This window comes from Notechis scutatus, chromosome 13, assembly GCF_049901735.1.
Source record: "Notechis scutatus isolate UNSWTSFEM ecotype Mainland chromosome 13, rNotScu1.2, whole genome shotgun sequence".
In the NCBI taxonomy this organism is placed as follows: Eukaryota; Metazoa; Chordata; class Lepidosauria; order Squamata; family Elapidae; genus Notechis; species Notechis scutatus.
In genome coordinates, this window is record NC_142021.1 from 3,672,360 (window position 1) to 3,696,974 (window position 24,615).

The 24,615-nt window shown below is 45.8% G+C and overlaps 1 protein-coding gene across 2 annotated transcripts; it reads left to right on the top strand.

Moving 5' to 3' along the window:
* The first annotated feature begins 3,046 nt into the window (after positions 1 to 3,046).
* Positions 3,047 to 24,227, top strand: TMEM233 (transmembrane protein 233). 2 transcript variants are annotated; one of them, XM_026684617.2, is made up of 3 exons: positions 3,047 to 3,565; positions 13,504 to 13,638; positions 22,798 to 24,227. In XM_026684617.2, the coding sequence occupies exons 1-3, from the start codon at positions 3,341 to 3,343 to the stop codon at positions 22,807 to 22,809; spliced, it is 372 nt and encodes a 123-aa protein (XP_026540402.1). In that variant the 5' UTR covers positions 3,047 to 3,340; the 3' UTR covers positions 22,810 to 24,227. The 2 variants fall into 2 exon arrangements, with proteins under 2 accessions (XP_026540402.1, XP_087798866.1); XM_087942740.1 differs by having other exon boundaries at positions 3,103 to 3,565; positions 13,504 to 13,804.
* The last annotated feature ends 388 nt before the right edge of the window (positions 24,228 to 24,615 follow it).

The following is a 24,615-nucleotide window of genomic DNA, read 5'->3' on the forward strand; positions in this document are numbered from 1 at the left end:
ATTTTGGGGGTGCTTTTCATTTCAAGCCAGGCTCTATTCTTTTAAATGCAATTTTTTTTTAAAAAAAGAAAAGCTTGCAGATGCTGCCACCTGCTAACCAATGCAGTCCTTCAAACTGGCAAAAGTAATAATAAACTAGCTCGATACCCGTGCTTCTCTACAAAACTATGTGATAGGGCTTAGTTTTTGGGGAGGAAAATAAGGAGGAGGAAATGGTGCCTCTGCCCACCAGCATCCATTGTTATCGTCCTGTCAGTATGTGAGAGAGTTGAGGGCTGTTTGGAAACTGAAACATGGAAACTGAAGCAGCATTTGCTGCTGCAGGAGACAGCAAGGAGCCTGGGCGTGGCTTAGCTCAACTGTTCTGTACTACAGCTGCTTGCTGCTGTGAAACTGAAACTGAAACTCCTCCCCTCTGCTTGTGTTTTGCATTTGGAACAGATTTCTTTTCAGGTGGGGAGGGGGAGTAGAACTCCTTAGCATCGGAGCGTGTTAATAATAATAATATAGGAAATACTAAATGCTCTGATGGTCATTTCGAAAAATCCTTTCTTAGTGAGCCCCTAGAAGGCAAGAGGATCATACGTGCCAAATTTCAAGTTTGTAGGCTTGACGGTTCTGGAGATTTTGTGATGATGCGTGAGTGGTATTTCGCAGATAGATAGATTAGATAGATAGATAGATAGATAGATAGATAGATAGATAGATAGATGATAGATAGATAAGGTTGGGGGCCATTTCCCTAAACTGTAGTTTATTTAGGGTATCCTCCTTCTCCTTCTCCTCCTCCTCTCCGCAAACCCCATTTCCTTCTAGCACTGATGTTGTTATCTAGTTTGGTAATGAAACGTCTGCAAGAAAACAACCAAGTTCAGAGCATCAACAACCCCATAGTCCTCTTTCTTCTCCTCCTTCTTTCTCCTCCTCTCTTCCTCCTCCTTTTTCCCTTTCCTTCTCCTCCTCTCCACAATCCCCATTCTCTTCTAACACTGATGTTGTTACCTAGTTTGGATGATGAAACGTCTGCAAGAAAACCACCAAGCTCAGAGAGCTCCAAGGACCCCTCCTTTGGATATTCTCCTTCTGAGTTCATAAGTGCTCGAAAAAGGCATTCAAACATCCCAAAGGCCCTTCCAGCTTGCCTCCTTCGCTTGGCCATGGAGGGTTATATAAACCTTTTGGAAAGGCGAGCATCTAACAGCAAAATGGAGATGATTCAGCACAGTGGCACCCAGTGAGAATCCAGCCAAGGGTTTCTACCATGGGAGAAAGCACGTTAATGGAATTTTCTCTGCAGATTGATTTATGAGTCTGTCTTTGGGGGGATTCTAAAAAGCCTCCATTGCTGAATCGGAATATTTACAGCCCGGGCTGAGATTCTGAGATTCTTTGCAAGGGAAGGGCTCCATCTAACTCAGCTTAAACTTTTTATTTTTACTCATTTTCTATTTTATTATGAAATGTATACGCCCACCCATCTCACTAAGAGGCATTGTCCAGACCTGGAGAGCTACCATTTACATGATTTGCTGGCATTTCCTTAATGGAGCTGCCTTGCCAATCCTTAGGTATAAAGATTAAATCCAAGAAATAATTAAAGGTATAATTCACAAGTAGTGTTGACCAGGAATTGAAGCTTGACCCTTGGATATTATTCTCCTTCTCCTCTTCCTCCTTCCCCTCCCCTCCATTATTGTGGAATTAATATTCTAATTTCCTGTTTATGCAAACAAAGCCCTTATAAATAATAAAGGACTGCAACCATCATTATTAATACCAGCCGGTTGCCAAGCCTCTGAATTTGGATTGTGTGACCAGAGAGATGCTGCAACCTCATAAGTGGGGGAAATGGTCATAAGTCGCTTTTTGCAGAACTGTTGTGACTTCAGATAGTCACTAAATGAACTCCTATAAGTCAAGGTCTATGTGCGTTATTATTTTGGCTCCCTTCCTGATCCTCCCTTTGCTGTGACTGTCATACAGAAAGAGATAGATGGACAGTTATCAACTTTACAGGAGTTGTTCTCTGTTCACAATTGGTTTCTCCTCTGGTCCGTTTAGCAAACTATAAGTAAGTTAACGAAGGCTTTTGTAGCATTTGACACCAATGAGATTGGCTAAAATGTACCCTAACATGAATCCGAAATGCTGGAAATGCAAACAGAACTAGGGTACCTTCTATCATATGTGGTGGTCCTGCCCAGAAGCCCAAAAATACTGGACTAAAAATATGGGGTTGTATACAAGAAATAGTGGAGGAGCAGATAGAGTTTAAACCAGAATTATTCTTGTTGGGAATAATTAAAGGGAAACATAGGGAAAAGATTAAATATATTTTGCTACATATATTGACAGCAACAAGGATAGCATTCGCTCAATCTTGGAAACAAAATAACACGCCTTCAGAGGAATTAGTAATTCAAAAAAAATTTAGATTGTGCTGAAATGGATAAACTTACATTAAAATTAAAGGATAAAGAAGAATTGGAGTATTATAAAATTTGGGACAATTGGTATCATTGGTTGAGCAATAGAAATAAGGATTTCTATTCTATTCTATTCTATTCTATTCTATTCTATTCTATTCTATTCTATTCTATTCTATCTTTCTATCCTATCCTATCCTATCCTATCCCATTCCATTCTACTGTTATTCTATTCTGTTCTATTCTATTCTGTTCTGTTCTGTTCTGTTCCATTCCATTCTACTGTTATTCTGTTCTATTCTATTCTATTCTATTCTATTCTATTCTATTCTATTCTATTCTATTCTATTCCATTCCATTCCATTCCATTCTGTTCTACTGTTATTCTATTCTATCTTCTCTATCCTTCCTTCCTTCCTTCCTTCCTTCCTTCCTTCCTTCCTTCTCCTCCATTCCACTCCGTTCAAGTTTCCCATTCGGGGTCCCCCCCCAGCCTCCCCGGGTGGTCTCCTGCCTTTCCCCAACGTTGATTGGGTCGAAGAGGGCTTTCTTCGGCCAATCAGGTCTGTCTCTCTCTACAACCCCCTCCAAGCCTCTGCTGGTGCGAGGTGGGGTGGGGTGGGGGCTCCAGGCAGCGCGGAGCTCCAGGCGCGCCTTGGCACAGACCGGCGGGCGCGTCTTCGCTCCGGGATAGAAACCTGAGCGGTTGTCCGGAGCGAACTGGTCTCCGCTGGGGTTTATTTTTTATTTTTTGACCAGCAGCAACGCCGTCGTTCCCGAGGCGAAGGCAGAGGAAGGAGCCCGGACTGAGCCAGTTCCCTCGCTTCTTCTTCTTCTCCTCCTCCTCCCGCCTGCCTTGCGCTCTCTCCGCCGTCCAACTTTCGCCTCTTCTCCGTCTTCCCCACAATCCCCCCATGGCGGGCTCGTCGCCTCCCCCGGCTTACTCGGACCTCAAGCGGGGCTTGGAGAAGAGCGGCAGCGGCGCCGAGCTCCAGCTGAACGGCGCCGAGGAGATCCCGGGCCCCGAGGAGGAAGAGGAGCAGCGCCCCCCGCCCAAAAACTATTTGTGGCTGAGCATTCTGTCCTGCTTCTGCCCCGCGTACCCCGTCAACATCGCCGCCTTCGTTTTTTCGGTCATGGTGAGCCGGGGGACCGGGCGGGGAACCCCCCTGACACTCCGCGCCCTGCCCAACGTCGCCAGGACCCATCCTGGCCGTCGGGGAGACATCCCATGCGCCTGGGCACCCCTGCAAACCGAGGCCGGGGGTGGAGGAGGAGACCCCACCGGAGTCCCCCCACCCGTTGTTCCCTTGGTCCCCTTCTCAAACGCCCCCCTGCCTCGCCTCGCCTCCGTGGTCACCCTTTCTCTCTTCTTCCCTTTGGGCCAAAGGCGCTTGTGCGCTTTTACGCACGAATCGCTCCATCTGCGTCTTGGGGGGGCCTAAAGCCGAGGGGCAAACTGCAGGGAAAGGGGATTTGGGGGCGCGGGGTCTAGGGGGGGCTCGGCCTCTCGGGGATCAAGGAGACGGGCTCTCCAGGTGCTCTGGCGTCGGGACAGTAAGGGGGCAACCAAAAGGCGCGACGGAGAGGGGAACTGTTTCAGGCTCAGGCGCTGCGTCTTCCCGTTTGGGAGGCGACGGACGCCGGTAGCCGCTGCGCGGATCCTGCCGGGCGCGTTGCTTAGGAATTGGTTGAGGTGCGGATCCCGCGAGTGGCAGCTCGGTAGGGGCTCTAGTTGTCGCAAATGTGCAACGGTTAACCCGGATCGCGTCTCTAAAGACTTCCTTCCAAGTCTCCTTTCCAAAATATGCCAGCTTGGTTTGCTTGGTGACGCTTTAACAGCGGGGGTGGGGTGGGGTGGAGTTGGGCGGTGGGTGGGGGGCTTTTACCCTAAGTGGCCTCCCAGCTCAAGTCTGGAAGTGGAGTAGGAGTATTAAACATTGCAAAGGTGGGGAATTTATAGAAGAGATCCTGAGGAATTCCAGGGACAGGAATTCTCAAATCCCCAACAGTTGAAATACTTCCCGTAAGCCAGTTGTGTACCTGAAAGCCCCACCCACCCCCCAATCTATGTCCGTTTGGCCTAAACTCATGGCATGGGATGACTATTATATTCATATTTTTAAAAATGCAAAGCGTGGAAAAATGTAACAGCCTCTCCATTCATGCTCCAAAATATAACTTTTGAGATAAGCAGAACTGGATAGTCCCTATAGATGCTGCTGCAGTCCAGCTTCTGTTATCAATAAAGGATAATATGTGTAGCAAGGGGTGGGGTGACATGAGGGGTCCTTGGTGCTCTCTGAGCTGGGTGGTTTTCTTGCAGACGTTTCATGACTCAACTAGGGATCATCATCAGTGCTAGAAGGGAATGGGGTTTGCAGGAGGAGGAGGAGGAGGAGGAGGAGGAGGAGGAGGAGGAGGAGGAGGAGGAGGAGGAGGAGGAGGAGGAGGAGGAGGAGGAGAAGAGAAGAATTATTGGGTCCTTGGTGCTCTCTGAGCTTGGTGGTTTTCTTGCAGATGTTTATCAGTGTTAGCACTGATCATGTTACTTACTTTGGATGATGAAACGTTGCACTAAGGGTCCCTAACTCCCCTTATCCCTGCCAATAGTGGGGCAAGGCAGGATGGGGGATGAAAAATTCCATTGCTGTTATCACAGCAGCCGAGAAATCTGGACCTCCAATTTCCACTTGCTAATGGATGCTCTTCAATGTTCACAAACCCCAACATGCAGGAATATCCTGTTATGCAATTATCGTGTTTATTATTTATTAGACAATCCCCACGGCCTGTTGGGTCACCGTTTTCAGAAATATTTCCTGATCAGATTCCTCAGCGCCTTCGACCACGGCAGAGCTAAGAGCATCTCAGAACAATTTCTTTAAAATTCATGGCTCCTCTTTGGAAAGGGAGGGGCCGTTTCTCCATTGGGTAAATAAATAAATACACCCAGGGATGGACCTGCTTTGAAAAATAGCCCACCCTTTTTTAGCCCGGTTTCAGGAAGCGTCCTATGGCATCTTATATTATGTCCTAAAATGTTTTGTAAATTTTTTTTGCCAAACTTCAACATCCTGGGAGGAGTCATGGACCGCAGATTTTGGATGCTTTCTGTCAGTTTAAGGAATCTGGGTTCAAAAGTTGTGGCTGGAGGATGGGCTGTTTTGTCCAGTTAAAGGTGACAACAATAACCACCATTTTATGGTATAGGTAGTCCTGGAGTTACAATGGTTCATTTAGTGACCGTTCCAAGCTACAACGGCGTGGAAAAAAGTGACTTATGACCATTTTTAATAGTTACCATCTTGGTAGCATCTCCATCCGAGGTGGGTATTCAGCTGGTTTGGACCAGTAGCGGGCATTTTGAGTAGTTCAGAGAAGCGGCAAATCCCGCCTCTGACTGGCCCCACCAACCCCATCTATTCTCCGCCTCCCATTGAGTCCCAGCTGATCAGCTGGGTCTTCATTTGTTGCCCACCACAGGAGAACAGAGCTGGAAAGCAGGTTAGTGGGGTGGGGAGGGAATGGAGATTTTGCAGTATCCTTCCCCTGCCACGCCCACCAAGCCACGCCCACCAAGCCACACCACGCCCACCAAGTCAATACCACACCCATCAAGCCACGCCCACAGAACCAGTAGTAATTTTTTTTTCCAATTTTTTTTTATTTTCAAAACAAACACAAAACATAAAAAAACATAAAACCATCTTCCAGTTATATACGTACAGTGTGTCAGTTGGTTACAAATCTTTTGTGCTATCCTCTCACAGTCCTCACTTACAATTTGTATAGATTCTCACATTATCAATCCAACATATATTTATACATTGTCAGTTATTAATCGTTCATTTGACTAAACTATTATTCCATCATTTTATACAGAGTATTCTAAATTTTATATGAATTTATATTATGCATTCATCCAATGGTTATATATTTTTATATTATATTCTATATCATTCTACTAGTCTTATATTATGAAATTTCCTAATATATTTCATTACCATGTGTTTTTGTCTAACCATTGATAAAATAGAACCGGTAGGAAAAATTTTTTGAATCCCACCACTGATCCATGTGATCAACATTCAGCTGCTTGCAAACCTGTGATTCCCCTTTCGCGACCTTCTGACGAAGCAAAATCCACGAGATAGCCATAATTTCGCTTAACAACCAGGTTACTAACTTACCCAATGCAGTGATTCACTAAAAACGGTGGCCAGGAAGATAGTAAAATGGGGCAAAATGTCACTTAACAAATGTCTCACTGAACCACAGAAACGTTGGGCTCAATTGTAACTCACAAGTTGAGAACTACCTGTATATAGATCTTTTTTCTTTCTTTCTTTCCTCTTATGTTACTTCTTCCTGGATTCACCGCGAGGTGGACCTTCTGTCTGTCTGGCAGTCCCCTTGAGGTCTAACTTGAAACTGAATAATTAGAATTAAGCTATAAAGGTGTATATGGGAACTGGAGATGGCTAGAAGCTCACTTTTAATGGCTATTATCTGTCTCTCTTAGCCCTTTTGCTATTTACACTGGAAGATTCAGAAATATCAGTCTCTGTTCCACGCAAGCACATTTGAACTGTTTGCAAATTTAAAGGATGTCACCCCCACAGATCTTAAAATGTTGCTCTTCCACCCTTAGAGGTCTAGAAATAGCCGATGAGTAAGATTATTTTTAAAACTGAAAAATAAAAGAAATAATTTCAGATCACCTAGAAGGCCATTTAACATTCTTCACTCTCTCAAGCAACGTCACTTGGAAGCCAAAAGACCAGCCTTTGCAATTTCTTGCAAAAAAACAATAAGTAGTTTAAATTGTTTGCTTCTCTTTTGCTGGGGTTTAGGTTCTCAGTCTATCACTCTGGGTCGAATATATTCCAGTTCTAAAGACAGATCGTTGGATCTCCTTTTGAGTGTATATTTTTGTTGTTGGTGGAAAGGAAGAAAGATTGGTTCATTGACGTGGCTATTTTGGGAGATGCTGGGATTAAAGAGAAAGACTTGGGGGTAAAAAAAAAAATGACAAAGCGCCAGTATTTGAAGATCAAAGTCGTACTTAGGGAAAAGGTAATCTTTGTTGTGCCAATCGTGATTGAAGCCCTCAGAGAGGTACCTAAAAGATTTCCTCCATATCTAGAAATATTGAATTTAAGAAATATTGAATTTATCAGGCCTGCACCCCCTAATTTTACCCCCTTTTCGAACTGCCTAGATTCTTAGGTGCTACCTCAATAATTTTCAGGTCTTTACTTGAGGGTTTAGTTTAGCTTGAGAAGGGGGTTGGACTATAAGACCTCCCGAATCCCTTCCAACTCTGTTATTCTTGCAAGGACTTGAATTGGTAAATTTCCACCACTCTCAGACTGTGAATCCAGCTGTTGTTTCCCCTCTCCTACGAAAAAATAATCCTAGATTCTTGGAAGGAAGATCTTGATAGATGTAAAGGCCAATGCCAGCTAAAGTACTAACAGCGGTGACATCACACTGTGGTGAATAGATAATAATAATGAGGTTGCAAATAGAAACGGGGAAATTCGGAACAGACAGATGTTGGGTAACCACCTGCCTTTTCCAGTATCCAACACAACACTCCTGAGCTGGAACATGTTTGAGCCATATTACATCTTTCTATTTTCCCATCCCCACCCTGGCATTCTCCAAATAATAAACTGCGGTTCCCAGAATTCTCAACCAGTTGGCCTACATCCCCTTTGGAATTCCTGAGGCTGCCCTTCGCCAAAAGGAAAGGGTTCAAATGCTGGAGATCTGGGGGAGGTTGGGAACAAAACGCCTTCAGTGCTTAAAGGATGTATTTGATCCTTGAACACCAGACGCCAGGTGAGGACTGCTTCTAATAACAGCAGCCTTTCAAGGAATTGAGGGGCTGCCACAGGGAAGGGGGGATTCGCTGACTTCTTTTCCAAAACACCAGAGGACGGGAAAAGAAAGTAACGGAAGTTTGTTAAAGAGAGGTCCAAGCTAGAAGGAGAAATGTCCTGACAGTAAGAACAATTTAATCACTGGAATAGCTTGCCTCCTGGAGTTTTAGACTGATAGATTAACAGAGTTGGAAGGGACCTTGTAGGTCATCTAGTCCAACCCCCCCCCGCCCAAGCAGGAGACCTTGCACCATTTCTGACAGATGGCAGTCCAGTCTCTTCTTGAAAGCCTCCAGTGATGAAGCTCCCACAACTTCCGAGGGCAACTTCTGTTCGGTTGACTGTCAGAAAATTCCCCCTTATTTCCAGGTTGAATCTCTCCTTGGTCAGTTTCCATCCATTATTCCTTGTCTGGCCTTTGGGTGCCTTGGAAAACAGCTTGACCCCTTCCTCCTCTCTGTGGCAGCCCCTCAAATACTGGAAGACTGCTCTTCTGTCTCCCCTGGTCCTTCTCTTCCCTAGACTAGCCAGGCCCGGTTCCTGCAACCGTTCATCGTATGTTTTAGCCTCCAGTCCCCTCATCCTCCTGGTTGCTCTTCTCTGGCAGACTGACTCGTATTTATGACGGTGGCTCAATGAGGAAATCATATACCATTTCAGACAGAGGACTGTCCAGTCTCTTCTTAAAGCCTTCAATGATGGAGCATCCACAGGTTCTAGAGGCAAGCCGTTCCACCGGTTAATTGTTCTCACTGTTAGGAAATTCCTCCTTAGTTCTAGGTTGCTTCTCTCTTTGATTACTTTCCATCCGTTGCTACTTGTCCTGCCCTCAGGTGCTTTGGAGAATAACAGAGTTGGGAGGAACCTTGGAGGTCTTCTAGTCCAGCCCGCTGCTTAGGCAGGAGACCCTACACCACTTCAGACAAATGGCTGTCCAATCTCTTCTTAAAAAACCTCCAGTGTGGGAGAATCCACAACTTCTGGAGGCAAGTTGTTCCACTGATTAATTGTTCTGACTTTCAGGAAATTTCCTCCTTAGTTCCAGGTTGCTTCTCTCCTTGGTCGGTCTCCACCCACTACTTCCTGCTGGTGCTTTGGAGAAGAGATTGACCCCGTCTTCTCTGTAGAGCAAGAGGGTCTTCAAACTTGACAGCTTTAAGACTTGTGGACTTCAACTCCCAGAATTCCTCCTCCGGTCATGTCAGCTCAGGAATTCTGGGAGTTGAAGCCCACAAGTCTTAAACTTGGCCAAGTTTGAAGACCCTTGATCTATTCTATCTGTCTGTCTATCTGTCTGTCTGCCTATCTATCTATCTATCTATCTATCTATCTATCTATCTATCTATCTATCTATCTATCTATCTCTTTCTATCTATTCTACCTCTTTTTCTATTCCATCTATCTGTCTATCTATCTATCTATTCTATCTCTTTCTATCTATTCTACCTCTTTTTCTATTCCATCTGTCTGTCTGTCTGTGTCTGTCTATCTATCTATCTATCTATCTATCATCCATCTATCTATCATCTATCTATCTATCTATCTATCTATCTATCTATCTATCTATCTATCATCCATCTATCTATCTATCATCTATCTATCAATCTATCTATCTATCTATCTATCTATCTATCTATCTATCTATCTTCTATCTATTCATTCTATCTATTCTATCTATTCCATCTTTCTCTCTCCCTCTATCTATCTATTCTATCTATCTCTATTCTACCTCTCTTTGTCTATTCTATCTATTCTCTCTTTCTATCTATTCTACCTCTCTTTATCTATTCCATCCATCCATCTATCTCTTTCTATTCCATCCATCCATCCATCTATCCTATCCTCTCTTTCTCTTTCTCTCTCCCTCCCTCTATATCTATCTATCTATCTATCTATCTATCTATCTATCTATCTATCTATCTATCTATCTATCTATCTATCTATCTCTATCTATCTATTCTACCTCTCTTTCTCTATCTATCTATTCCAGGGGTCTTCAAACTTGACCGCTTTAAGATTTGTGGACTTCCAACTCCCAGAATCCCTCCTCCTCCAGCCATGTTAGCTCAGGAATTCTGGGAGTTGAAGTCCACAAGTCTTGAACTTGCCACGTTTGAAGACCCTTTGCTGTAGAGGCAGAAGCTGCTTGGGGGGGTGACCAGCAGAAGTTCAGGCTGTGCTCTCCTGCCCTCTGCAGCAGAAGTCACACCCTTTTTCTATCGATTCCAGACAGGGAGGAGGATTCTGGGCCAAGACCCAGACTAAGGCATTTAGCAGCCTTAATGGACTGCAGTGCATTACTTAGGGGGAAAAAAGACAACCGCTTCTTCTTGAAGCTCCAGGAGATACAGGGAGCCTGGCCAAATCCGCTGAGATATGAGGAAGGCTCCTTCAGCCAACAGGATGTGGAAGGAGGGAGGCAAGATTGGCGAGACGGGGGTGGGGAGGAACTCTTGCACCGCCACCCCCTCACTCGCTTTCTGACTGCAACAGCTCCGAAGATTTGGGAAACCCTCCAAGGTGGATAGACAATACCCATCGTGCTTTTCCCAGGATGGGATTTAAAAGGGAGTGGTGCACGTGGTTCCTGTAGGACAGAGAGAAACCTCTCCAAGTGGCCTCAACCACCCTCTCAAAGGATGCAAATGACCAGCTGTCTGCAAGGAATATAAACCTTTCTCTTCCCCAGCATCCGGTCAGAAGGCTCCACACCCATTTGCACCAATCAGGTGACTCTGATGACAAAGACACACCTCCAAGTGGCCTCAATGACCCTCTGAAAGGATGCAAATGACCAGCTGTCTGCAAGGAGTATCAATCCTTCCCTTCCCCACCATCCAGTTGGATCTGAAGAAGCTTCTCAGAGGAGAAGCGAAACGTCTTCAAAACAAAATGGCCTCCTGAAAAAAAAACCCCCCAAAAAAACATCCCACCTTTGGGACAGCCGTGACCTGGAGGACTGAGAACCTCTACAGACTTTTAGCTCCCTCACGGCTATTTCTCCTCAGGCTCGTCTTACTCGTGACATCAGAGAGGTCCAAGATTTCAGGCCTGGCCCCTGAGACTCGAGTTGTTGCCTGCGTCGGCTTCGGTGTCCCCTTGCTGTAACGGGATCTGTTTGTGTCGTGGGACACCTTCACGTTTGAGAGAGAGCGAGGAAAGGTTGTCCTCAAAGGCCTGGATTTAACTGGCGACCTTTGTGCCTTTTTAACTGGGGCGTTAATTGTCTCTCGTACACGGCTGGTTACGTGCCATTTTATTCCCCCGAATCGACCTAAACGGAGCCCCAAAAGTTCTGTTGCTAAGCGAGACAACGGCAAAGTACGTTTTACCCTGGTTTGGTTTGGTTTGGTTTTGACAAACTTTTCTTGCCACCGTTTTTCACGTGAAACCCCTGCATTTGTTAAACGAGTCACGCTGTCGTTGAGTGAATCGACGCCATTTTGAAAGTTAGTCACACCATTGTTGAGTGAATCTGGTGTCTCCCCGTTGAATCTGCTGGTCAGAAGATGGCATGATTCCCCCCCCCGGGACGCTGCCACCGAGTCATAAATATGAGTCAAGCGTCCAAATTATTATTTTTTAAAATACGTTTTATGAATTTTCTGTGAATTACATTCCTGGGTGCTTAATAAACATCGTGTTGTCAGGGTATTTCATTCGCTTAACAATACAAATGCCCTTCTTACTCTCTCCACCCCTTTTTTCCCCCCAGCCGCTGGTAAAATAAATTCCAAGTTTGAGGATATTCCATGTCTTCTTTCGGTTTGATTTTTCAATGCAAGTCTGTCCATTTCTGCCCAGTCTAATATCCTTTTTTAGAATAGAATAACAGAGTCGGAAGGGACCTTGGAGGTCTTCTAGTCCAACCCCCTGCCTAGGCAGAAAACCCTACATCACTTTAGACAAATGGTTATCCAACATCTTTTTAAAAACTTCCAGTGTTGGAGCATCCACAACTTCTGGAGGCAAATTGTTCCTCTGATGAATTGTTCTCAGTGTTAGTAAATTTCTCCTTAGCTGTAGGTTGTTTTTCTCCTTGATTAGTTTCCTCATTGCTTTTTGTCCTGTCTATGGAAGTTTCTTTATGGGAATCAAATAGAATAGAATAGAACAGAATTTGAATTAGAATAGAGAGCCGGAAGGGACCTTGGAGGTCTTCTAGTCCAGCCCTCTGCTTAGGCAGGAAACCCTACACCACTTCAGACAAATGGTTGTCCAATCTCTTCTTAAAAACCTCCAGTGTTGAAGCATTTACAACTTCTGGTGGCAAGTTGTTCCACTTATTAATTGTTCTGTCAGGAAATTTCACCTCAGTTTTAAGTTGCTTCTCTCCTTAATTATCTCTCCATCTTGAGGTGTTCCTTCATCATTCCAATATTGTGCGAAGATAATCCTCGCTGCTGTTAAAACCCGTCACGCTAAATGCATAAATTCTCTCATTTTTCCCGATATCATCCCTAATAAAAACAATTCGGGTTTTTAAAAAAAATCAGTTTGTTTCCCTATTGTCTTTCAGTGTCCGAATTGTGATCCTGGGAGAGGCTGAAAGGGTTGGAAGTCTGAAAAGAGGTCATAAGTCAGGCCGTTGGAGTTTTGTCCCATTTTTTTTATGACCCCCCCTTGCCACGGTTGGTAAATGAATCCCTGCAGATGTTAACTGTCAACTCATGAAATACGTCTTTGGTCTTTTTAGAGTTGCCAACAGAAAGGGAAAGGGGAGCAGTGCGGCAGCTTGGAAATGGAAAGTGCATTCCATAAATAGTTTTTTCAAAGATAGTAACTAGGTGACTGAAGTTTCTGCCGCGCAAAAATTCTAACTGGAGAGCATGATGGATGACTCTGGGCTATGGAGGTGTCCCATTGGAGAATATGAATTATGATACACCCAGGCAGTGCCGGACGTGTTAACTCCCAATAAATCCTTTCGAAGTTTTGGAAGTTTGGCTCGAGACTCGTGATTTAATTGGGGCAGCTACCGGAGCCCTGATGTTAACTTCCTGACCCAAAAGGGAGGCCAATTCCAAAGAAGACCGACGGCCTCCCCAGCCGAGCCTTTTCAGGAAAAAAGCTCTCCCAGGCAGGAGTGCCTTATGGGTCTTGACGTCCTCGGGAACAAAAGGGGAGCAGAGTTCACGTCGGGGTTTTTAACTGGGGCTGCCTCCTCCTCCTCTTTCTTCCCGCAGGCGCTAAATAGCTACAATCAAGGAGACATCGAAGGGTCGAGGCGGCTGGGCCACACGGCTTTGCTGGTTGCCATCGCGTCCATCCTCATCGGCCTCCTGATGATCGCGATCCTCTGTATTGTCCACTATACTACGGTGAGCCCACCTGGGTTGCGACGTGGCTTGTATTGGATTGCCTTCACGGGTAGAGGGACTACAACGCCCATCCCCTGCATCCAGCCCAGAGGAGGGATGGGCTGTGGAGTCCCAGGGCAGATGACAAGTCCTAGAGCCACAAAGAACCGTCTCGGGTTTTCCAGAGGTAGAGAATTTAAACGTTGACGCTCTTTTCGTGAGGCCTCCTGGGTTTTGCCAACAAGCCTGCCCCCGCCCCCTCAGAGTGGGGTGGAGCCCATCGAGTGGCTTATTTGATGAATTGATTGTGGTCCCCAGGGTAGGGTGAGGTGTTATTGCTTTTTATTGGTTTTTATGTGGGGTTTTTTATTTTGGTAAGCCATATAAATTTTGATGGGTGGATGGGAAGTGTGTGAAGGGGGTGCAAGGAAAGATTATTTGTAAGGAGGGAGGGAGGGAGAGGGAGGGGGAGAGAGAGAGAAAGAGAGAAAGTGAGAGAGGGAGGGAGGGGGAGAGAAGTGGGAGAGAAAGAGGGAGGGAGGAAGAGAGAGGGGAGAGAGAGAGGGAACTATACTGAAAGATGGATGCTGAATGAATGGACTGCCTTTAGAGGACTATCTTGCTGATCCCACTCTATGGTTAGGTAGATGCTGCCTTCATTAAAGCTTCTGCCAAATGGACTGGAGACAGTGTAGGCCAGTGCTCCTCAACCCTCAAACAGGCTGGCTATGGAATTCTGGGAGTTGAAGTCCACACATCTGAAAGTGGTCAAGATGGGAGAAACACCATCCAGGCCAAAGGGAAGCAGTTCAGATTGTAGGCCACCCAAGGTCACTTGTTTATGTGATGGGCAGCTATGCAAATTGGATGGATGGATGGATGGGTGGATGAAGGGATGGAACGATAGAATGATAGAATGATGGAGTAGTCAATAGATGGATGGATAGATGGATGGATGGATAGCTAGAGAGAGAGAGGATGGATGGATGGAATGATGAAAGAAGCAATGGATGGATGGATGGGTGGATGGATAGATGTAGATATAGATGATATAGTTATAGATGATACAGTTATAGATAGACGGATGAACAAAGCATGTTCAGTACCCTGGATAGCGATTACAAATAGACCAGAGTAGTAGAAAGTTTATGGGCTGGACAAGTGCTGAGAAGAACCAAATCAGGTGGCTTTGAGCCCATCTCTTCCAACTGAGAGAAGGAGGAACTCCCATATAACTACCTTAATCTCTCCAGAGGAAAAGCAAAATACAGTGCAATTAATGTATCATGTCCCAACCTGCTGTCCTTCAGATGGGTTGGATTCCCCTATCATAAAGGACAACCCGGCCTTCCCAAACTGGTCCCCCCCATGGAGACGGGGACAATATAAGATTTGCCCCAAATAGCTCATCGCCCACCTCAAATGGTATGGATTATTTCTCTGTCTGTCTCCCTTTCCCTCTCTTAAGACTGCGCTCTAGAGACGGGTATCTTTTGTGGTGGCTTTAATCTTTTGTGCATTTCCCCAAGTCACTGCTAGGAAATAGACTAGAATAACAGAGTTGGAAGGGACCTTGGAGGTCTTCTAGTCCAACCCCCTGCCTAGGCAGGAAACCCTACGCCACTTCAGACAAATGGTTATCCAACTTCCAGTGTTGGAACATCACAATTTCTGGAGGCAAGTTGTTCCACAGATTAATTGTTCAGGAAATTTCTCCTTAGTTCTAGGTTGTTTCTCTCCTTGATTAGTTTCCACCCGTTGCTTCTTGTCCTGCCTTCTCTGGTGCTTTGGAGTATAGCTTGACTCCCTCTTCTTTGGGGCAGCCCCTGAGATATTGAAACACTGTTATCCTATCTCCCCTAGTCCTTCTTTTCATTAAACTAGACATATCCAGTGGACCACTATATACAGGGCACTGAATCCATCAATCAGGCCATCAGTAATGGGACTTGGCCCAGGAAATTGCCAGTTTTCACCCAGCCGGTTTTCATGGCTAATGCAGAATACAGAATAACAAAGTTGAAAGGGGCTGTGGAGGTCTTCCATTCCAACCCCTTGCTTAGCCAGGACACCCTATTACCATTCTGGACAAATGGCTAACGCAGGACTAGAAGTCACTGTCTCCTGGTTTCTAAGCTTGCACCTTAATCCACTAGACCAAACTGCCTCTCCTATGGTTAGAGATCAGGGATGGTGGAAGTTGTAATTCAACAACCACAGAGAAGCTTTCAAGATATCCCTCTTCTTTTCTCTTCTTTCGTTCCCGTTATCTCTTCTTTCAAAAAAGGATGGGAGGCAATTATTGTCTGTGGAAAGCTAACACCTCTGGCAAAGACGGCATGCTTTAGGATCAGGGGAGAAATGAAATTAACATTATTTTTCCATTAAGCTGGACTGGGCCCGATGATTAATGCAAAATTTCAGCAGCCGAGGGAATTGAAAGAACAGCTAAAAACCCTACCGCTTGAGCCAGAGAGTTTTTTGAGTGCCCTTCTATCAAATTATCGCTGTCTTAAAGCAAAAAGCCTTCGTTCACCTATAAACATCACAACAAAAAGAATGGAAGAGGAATGCAATATTTTAGGAAGTCAAAAAAAAAACAAAAAAACAGAAACAAGGCTATCGGGGGATGGACAATTCCTTTGCCATAACCGCCCACGATTCTTCACCTGATCTTGATTCTATCCTTCTGTTGCATTAGCAGAGGTATAAAATCAATATCACGTGAAGTATTAGTACCACTTTATAAAGCCTTAGTACGATCACCTTTGGTGTCAGCATTCCAGCAAACCTCCATTCCAAGCAGTAGCTCTGAGACAGTCATCATCAGTCATTAGAATAGGAACTGGCACATCTGCGGAATCCCAAATCTAAAAGCTTTCGGGCTTCCCACAATTTCCCAAACTACAAATCCATCCTTATTTCATCCAGCGCCATACTCGACGACCTTGAATTAACAAAAGCATTTTATTTTGTCTACTCAGAGCTACTCAATAGAAATCAACCCCCTCCCGCTTTCTCAGGCTATGTGGCAGCGTGGAATATAGCTTCCAAAGCTGGCACTTGGGATACGGGATCCAGTTTTGGTCACCGTATTATCAAAAAGACGTTGAGACTTTGGAAAAAGTGCCAGAGAAGAGAAATAAAGATGATTAGGGGACAGGAGGCTAAAGCAGATGAAGAAAGGTTGCTGGAACTGGGTATGTCTAGTTTGATGAAAAGAAGGACTAAGAGGTGACATGATAGCAGTCTTCCAGCATCTCAGGGGCTGCCCCAAAGAAGAGGGAGTCAAGCTATTCTCCAAAGCACAAGAGGGCAGGACAAGAAGCAACGGATGGAAACTAACCAAGGGGAGAAGCCACCTAGAACTAAGGAGGAATTTCCTAACAGCGAGGACAATTAACCAGTGGAACAATTTGCCTCCAGAACTTGTGAATGCTCCAACACTGGAAGTTTTTAAAAAGATGTTGGATTCCGTTTGTCTGAAGTGGTGCGTAGGGTTTCCTACCTAAGCAGGGGGTTGGACTAGAAGACCTCCAAGGTCCCTTCCAACTCCTATTCCTATTCCTATTCTCTTCCTTCCTTCCTTTCTTTCTTTCTTTCTTTCTTTCTTTCTTTCTTTCTTTCTTTCTTTCTTTCTTTCTTTCTTTCTTTCTTTCTTTCTTTCTTTCTTTCTTTCTTTCTTCTTTTTCTTTCTTTCTTTCTTTCGTCCAGAGTTCGTTGCACGTCTTGTGTTTTGCACTTTTAAGGGTTTTGCTAGCTTTGCAATCCACCTGGTGAATTTCTGAGGCAAATTAGAGGAGCGGAAATGAATAATAAATGAGAACGTTAGAGGGATGTGATTACATTTCTTGGCTGGCTTGTGCTGTTGTATTTTTATTTGGGACTTTTTACTGCTTATGGCATTTTATTCAATGTTCCCCTTACTCTGGCTTTAAGTCTACTCTTCTAAGTTTTGTATAACTGTTATCCTTCCTTCCTTCCCTTCCTCCCTTCTTCCTTCCTTCCTTCTCCTTTTCCCTTTCCTTTTCCCATCTTCTTCCTTCCTTCCTTTTTCACTTTCCTTTTTCCTTTCCCATCTTCCTTCCTTCCTTCCTTTTTCACTTTCCTTTTCCTTTCCCATCTTCCTTCCTTCCTTCCTTTTCCCTTTCCTTTTCCTATCTCCTTCCTTCCTTCCTTCCTTCCTTCCTTCCTTCCATCCATCCATCCATCCATCCATCCATCCATCAAAATTGAGCCCAACATTTCTGTTGCCACGTGAGGCAACCGTTAAGTGACTTTTCTCTCATTTTACCACCTTTCTCGCCAGAGCTTTTAAGTTGAATCACTGCACTTATTAAATTAGCCTCACTGTTGCTCAGGGAAGCTGGTTTCCCCGCTGACTTGGCTCATCCAGAAGGGGATCATGTGACCCCGGGACGCTGCCGCCATCATCAATACGAGCCAGTTGCCAAGCGTCTGAATTGTCATCGCCTGATCATGGGGATGCTGCTATGGTCGTAAGGGCGAAACATGGCCGTACGTCGCTTTTTCCAGTGCCATTTTAACTTCGAACGGTCCCTAAACTGGACTGTTTTAAGTCAGGGATTGCCTGTACCTGCTTCGCATCACTTAATAGCAGGGGTGGGGTTCAAATATCCCAGCAACCGGTTCTCTGCTCGGGTGCTGAGTGGGCGTGGCCATGGTGGGCGTGGCCTACCAGAACTTCCGGGAGGGCCATTTTTTTCCCTTCCCCAGAGTCCGGAGGCTTCTCTCGGGCCTCTGGGAGGGCGAAAACGGCTTTCCCTGGGCTCCGGAGGTCCTCTGGAAGCCAGAAACAGGCCCGTTTCCAGACTTCCGGGGGCATTTTTCGCCCTCCCAGAGTCCGGAGGCTTCCCTCAGATCTCTGAGAGGGCGAAACGGCCTTCCCTGGCCTCCGGAGGTCCTCCAGAAGCCGGAAACAGGCCCATTTCCAGACTTCCAGGGGGGCCATTTTTCGCCCTCCCAGAGTCCGGAGGCTTCCCTCAGACCTCTAGGAGGGCGAAAACGGCCTTCCCTGGCCTCCGGAGGTCCTCCAGAAGCCGGAAACAGGCCCGTTTCCAGACTTCCAGGGGGCCATTTTTCGCCTCCCAGAGTCCGGAGGCTTCCCTCAAATCTCTGAGAGGGCGAAACGGCCTTCCTGGCCTCCGGAGGTCCTCCAGAAGCCGGAAACAGGCCCGCTTCCAGACTTCCAGGGGGCCATTTTTCGCCCTCCCAGAGTCCGGAGGCTTCCCTCAGACCTCTGAGAGGGCGAAAACGGCCTTCCCTGACCTCCGGAGGTCCTCCAGAAGCCGGAAACAGGCCCATTTCCAGACTTCCGGGAGGGCCATTTTTCGCCCTCCCAGAGTCCGGAGGCTTCCCTCAGACCTCTAGGAGGGCGAAACGGCCTTCCCTGGCCTCCGGAGGTCCTCCAGAAGCCGGAAACAGGCCTACTTCTGGAACTTCCAGGAGGGCCATTTTTCACTCTCCCAGAGCCTTCGCACAGACCCTGCACTTTCCTGCATCCAAAATGGGCTGCATGGAGACTTCTGGGAGGGGAGGGGTGTCAGCTTCGGAAGCCATATTGAGACCAGATGCTCCCACGCTGCCACATTTTGAGCCCGGGAAAGAGGGGGGGGGAGAATTTCTTGGGAGGGTATGTAGTTAGACATAACAACATTCTTTTTCTCATTCAAGGTCAGGTTGCGTTGCGCATAAGTGAGAGGAAGTCTTAAGTTGGGACGGATGGTGATTGGGCCAAGGGATGCGATGATGGATTTGTCATTTTACTTTATTTATTTTATTTGTCGATTGCTTACAAGATAATAGGTATCAGTAAAAACATAGTTATGAATACAGGGATACATATAAGAAAAATAAAAAAGAAACAATAGGACAGGGACGGTAGGCACGTTGGTGCACTTATGCACGCTCCCTACAGACCTCTTAGGAGAGGGGTGAGGTCAATAGTAGACAGTCTAAGGTTAAAGTTTTGGGAGTTTGGAGGGAAACTTTCAGATTCGGGATTCCCCAGTTGTGCCAGTTTACTATCCAAATAAAAAGGAACCTTTGAGAAGATGTCTGTCTCGGAGTTACTGGGTGGAGTGGAGGATTGCTGGTACACTGACATTATCCTGAATCTGACATCTTTTTATTTGGACAGTAAACTGGCACAACTAGGGCCAGCCAGTTGGTTCAACTACTGGTTAGGCGAAACGGATGTTAAATTTAACACCCGGTTTGCTTGAACCGGCCCAAACCGGCTGAATCCCAGCCCTGCTTAATAGCAGATGGAGAATTTGGTCCAGCTCTGGGGGAATGAATTAGCACCCAATTCTGGTTGCTTTTCCCTCTCAAGACTGGGGAGAGGCAGGTCCATCTGGCTGTCGTCTGCAGCTTTCGCCCACAGGCAACAGCTGTCCCTGCCAAAGGATTGGGTTACCGGATGCCCCCAGCAGGTTGAAGAAGCCACCCGGGCATGTGGGGGCAGAGGGACCTGTCCTAAGATGTCTCCAAACACATGGGGAGGAGCACAAACTGCCAGAAGTTCCAAAAAATCCAAAAAAAACCCCACAAAACCACCACAATGGGAGCCTTGATTTTTCGATTCCTATAAAAATTAAGGTCCCTTCCGACTCTGTTATTCTCTGCGCCAAAAGATTCAACTGCTTGGCCTGCAACTTCCAACTGGCCCTGATAGGCATTTTCTCTTAGCTGTTCTGTCATATGAACGCTTTCCCTGTTGCTTCAGGTCCTTCACCTTTGCAGGTTTTAAGAAGAAGGTGAAGCTGTCTCTCTGAAGGACAATTAAATGGATTTTCCTGCACATTCCGGAAGGTTAAAATAGATCCGTGTTTTTCAAACTTGGAGACTTTAAGATGTGTGGATTTCAACTTGCAGGATTCTGGGAGCTGGAGTCCAACCATGCTGGCTAGGGAATTCTGGGAGCTGGAGTCCAGCCATGCTGGCTAGGGAATTCTGGGAGCTGGAGTCCAGCCATGCTTGGCTAGGGAATTCTGGGAGTTGAAATCTACCTATGCTACCTAGGGAATTCTGGGAGATGAAGTCAACCCATGCTTGGCTAGGAAATTCTGCAAGTTGAAGTCTACACATATTACCAAGTTGCCACGTTTGCAAACGACTAGACTGGATGACCCCTTAGGGTCCCCTCCAGCTCTTCAGAGCTACGTTGTTGTTGTTTTTAATGTTCCAAACTGGAACCGTGACATTTCCCATTGGCAGCGGTTGGATTAATTGCTTCCATTAACTCAAAGAGCGCCTTTAATTAAAGGGAGCAGAAGATTGCACATGTCTGAAGGATTATAGCTGAACACGGGGGCTAATAAAGAGGCAGGAGGCAAACACAAAGCATTTCACCACCAGGGAGTCAGATTCTTGCAAACAAAAACCCGTGTTTTTTTTCCTGTGTCTGAAGTTCCTTAGCTTAGACAATGGGCAAGGAATTGCATTGGGGGGGAGGTGTAGAGCCATGAGACCAGCGTACAAAACGATGCGTGCGATTTCCCACCAAGCGGGCGTCGAGTTACCAAGAAAGCCGACAGCTGGGAGATGACAGACAAGGCTCCAAAGCGCTAATTCGGCCTTGCTTGGAAGAATCCCTGCTTGAAGCTGATCGTCATCTACCAGAATAGCTTTGGGGTCCCCCAGAGGCGTGCTTGTAAATGAAAATGGGCAGCTGTGAGAGGCAAAAACTATCTTTTTTTGGGAGGGGCGAAAGCCCATTTGCAAAGAGAAGGCGGCAGTAAAATGGCCGCCCTCGTGTCTTGGAAGAAAGTGGCTTGGCTATTGGCAGAGGGGCCATTTGGGCCCCATCTTTTCAGGTCCGTTGGCAACCCTTGGGGGTACCAGGAAACCCTTGACCTGCAACCCTTCCTTTAGCAAGGGTTCAAAGGTTACAACACCCCTGGAAAAAAAAGCGACTTATGAGTGTTTTGCACGCTGATTACCGTTGTAGCGTTCCCCACGATCATGTGATCAAAATTCAGAGGCTTGGCAACTGGCATGTACTTATGACAGTTGCAGTGTCTCGGGGTCATGTGACCCCAGAGTCGAATAGAATAGGAATAGAATGAGGAAGAATAGAACAAAATGAGAAAGAATAAATACAATAGAGAAAGAATAGAATAGAATAGAATAGAATAGAATAGAATAGAATAGAATAGAATAGAATGAGAAAGAAGAATGGAATGGAATGGAATGGAATAGAATAGAATAGAATAGAACAGAACAGAACAGAATAGGAGTGACAGAGTTGGAAGGTACTTCGGAGGTCTTCTAGTCCAACCTCCTGCTTAGGCAGGAAACAGTCTACCCTTTCACACAAATGGTTGCTCAGTCTCTTCTTAAAGACTTCCAGTGTGTTGGAGCAGCCACAACTTCTAGAGGTGAGTCGTTCCACTGGTTAATTGTTCTCACTGTCAGGCAAGGGGTTGGACTAGAAGACCTCCAAGGTCCCTTCCAACTCTGTTATTCTATTCTACTAGTGAAATATAGAAAAGATGTTAATAGAATTAAATATGTTTAGAAGAGGAGTGTTACAGTAATAGAGATATTATGTATATTAACAAGATAAAAATGAGATAAGAATAGAGAATGAATACTAAAGTAATGAACATGGATGTAAACTTTGTTTGAACCCAGACGACACAGCGATAAATGGAAGATGAATTGCATGTACTCTAAATGAATTTTTTTTAAAAAAATATATTTTTTAAAAATGGCCTAAGGAGAGCTTGGTGGCACATTCCCATGTTCAGGGCGGCGGGATTCTGATGAAAACATTCAAGCCCTCCAAGAAAAGGCTCCAAGCTTCGAGTCATTTCCTGACAAGCGGGCTGGCTATTGATTCTTTTAGATTGCCCTGATGCATAATTCAGCTTTGAGTGTTGGGGAGGTGACATCTGTCAATGGCAACTTAAATGCTTTTGAATTCAAAAGGGCACCGAGCTGCTAATGCAACGGATTGTTTGTTTAATGGGAACACGGACCATTAAATAATGTGTCCATTAGGCCCGGTGGATGAATAATTTACTATGTCAAACTTTCTCAATTTCTCTGCCTCTCTCTCTCTCTCTTTCTCCCCTCCCTTCCTTTTCCTTCTTATGGATTTTCCCGTCTTGATTCATTTTCTTTTTTTCTTTCCCTCCCTCCCCTGCAACGCAGCACACCATCTGAATTCAGAGACGCGGGATGTGAACGCTTCCCATTCTTCAAACCCGTGACACGGGGTTCTGTCCCACGAAGAAATGAAACCCACGGATGCTCAACAAACCAGATCCGGTTTGTTCGTTTTTTTTTTAATCCTACAAAACCTGGATCGAGGCGTCCGGTTGAAAATCTCCGTGGGATGTTTGCCGGTTGTGGTGGGGCTGTGCGTCCAGATTTGCACATCCCTCCCCGTCAAGAACCAAAAACAGGAAAATAATAATAATAATTACCAGTCTTTTCTTAAAGAATGCCTTTAGGGGGCTCTCTTTTTGCAACCCGCGACTCCTTTTTCACGCACCGCCAGAAGTGTCACGTGTAGCTTGCCTGCCTTGCTTTTGCGCCCAACTCATCCATTGGCTGTCTTCCAAGCTGGAGATCGTTGCTGGCTGAACTTTCCCAATCGGGGAGAGATCATTTAAGGCCTGATTCACAAGGAGGTGAAGAGGAAATGGGAGTTTCCTTGGACTTCTGACTTCCATCCGTGAACCTGATGTAGCACCTCAAGGGCACCAGGGATGAAGGCGCACAGGAGGCACATCCCCACTGAGTCTTCAAACTCCAGATCGACTTCTCTGCTGGTCACCCCCGGAGAAGTTTTCACCCCGGGGAGGAAAAACAACCACAACCTGACAATGTTGTATTTTGCAGATCTGGTGGCTTGCTGAGACTCCGTCCTAGAATGAAGCTTTTTCTCCTTGCATTACACCTTCTCTCTCCTCCAACAATAAGGATGTCCTGTTTTCCCCTCCTCAAAACTTGTTCCACAATATTCCCCTTTTTTTTCTCCTCTCTCCGGGAAGGAATGACTCCGACCTTCCTTACGATGACTTGTAATGCATCTGTTTTGATCGTGCCTCTTTCCACTGGCTGTTACCCCTCTGTCTGCGAGTTGCGTAAAGCATGCATTATCCAGAGAAACCACGACTCTTGAAGGAACGAGGGTGGGAGATGGGGATAAACCCACCACTTTCTGTGTATTTGGGGAGGACTTGCTCCTCAGAAAGAAGAAAACGCTGGGAAATCAAAAGTTACTGCCTTCTCCTTGGGCTTCTGAGAAAGACAGAGTTGTGGGAGGAAGTGCAGAAATCCACATAACAAGAAGGTGGAAGCTGAAATTGAGCATGTTGTTACCATGATAAAAAATATTAAATCTTTGCTATGCCGGATCCAGAAATCCTCGTGCGTGGTGGCAGCCAGGAATGTAATTTTAGTCTCTTCGTTGTGGAGCAGGGGTATGATAGGAAAAGATTCAGCTATTCCACCTAATTATTTTTTTTTTAAAGGGGGGATCTGGTGGAATTCAAGGCCCCTGGTCAGGCTGCAGAATTCAAAGGAAAACCCGGCTTGTTAAGGAAAATCAAAGAATAAACTTACATTGGTTTGTACGTGCTTTTCCTTCCGTCATTTCGGCACAGATGTGGACATCAGCTAGGAAGAGAGCAAAGGGGGGGTTCTTATAGGAGTGACCCGCCCCCCCCAAAAAAGCTGCAGGAATCAGGGAAACAATTAGGGGGGAAGCAGTAAAAGCAATGCCAGGTCCCTGGGTTTGCTCTCTGTTGTTAAGCGAGAAATTCATTAGGGGAAGTTTCCTCCATCGTACGACGTTTCTCGCACTCATTTGTTAAGCGAATCACTGCAGTTCTATAACTTGGTCGCTCAGTGAACCTGCCATGAGCTTGGCCTGTGTCAGAAGGTCACAAAATCAGACCACGTGATTCTGGAGACCCCACAACGGTCATAAGTGCGAATCAGTGGCCTCTGAAGGTAAGCCCC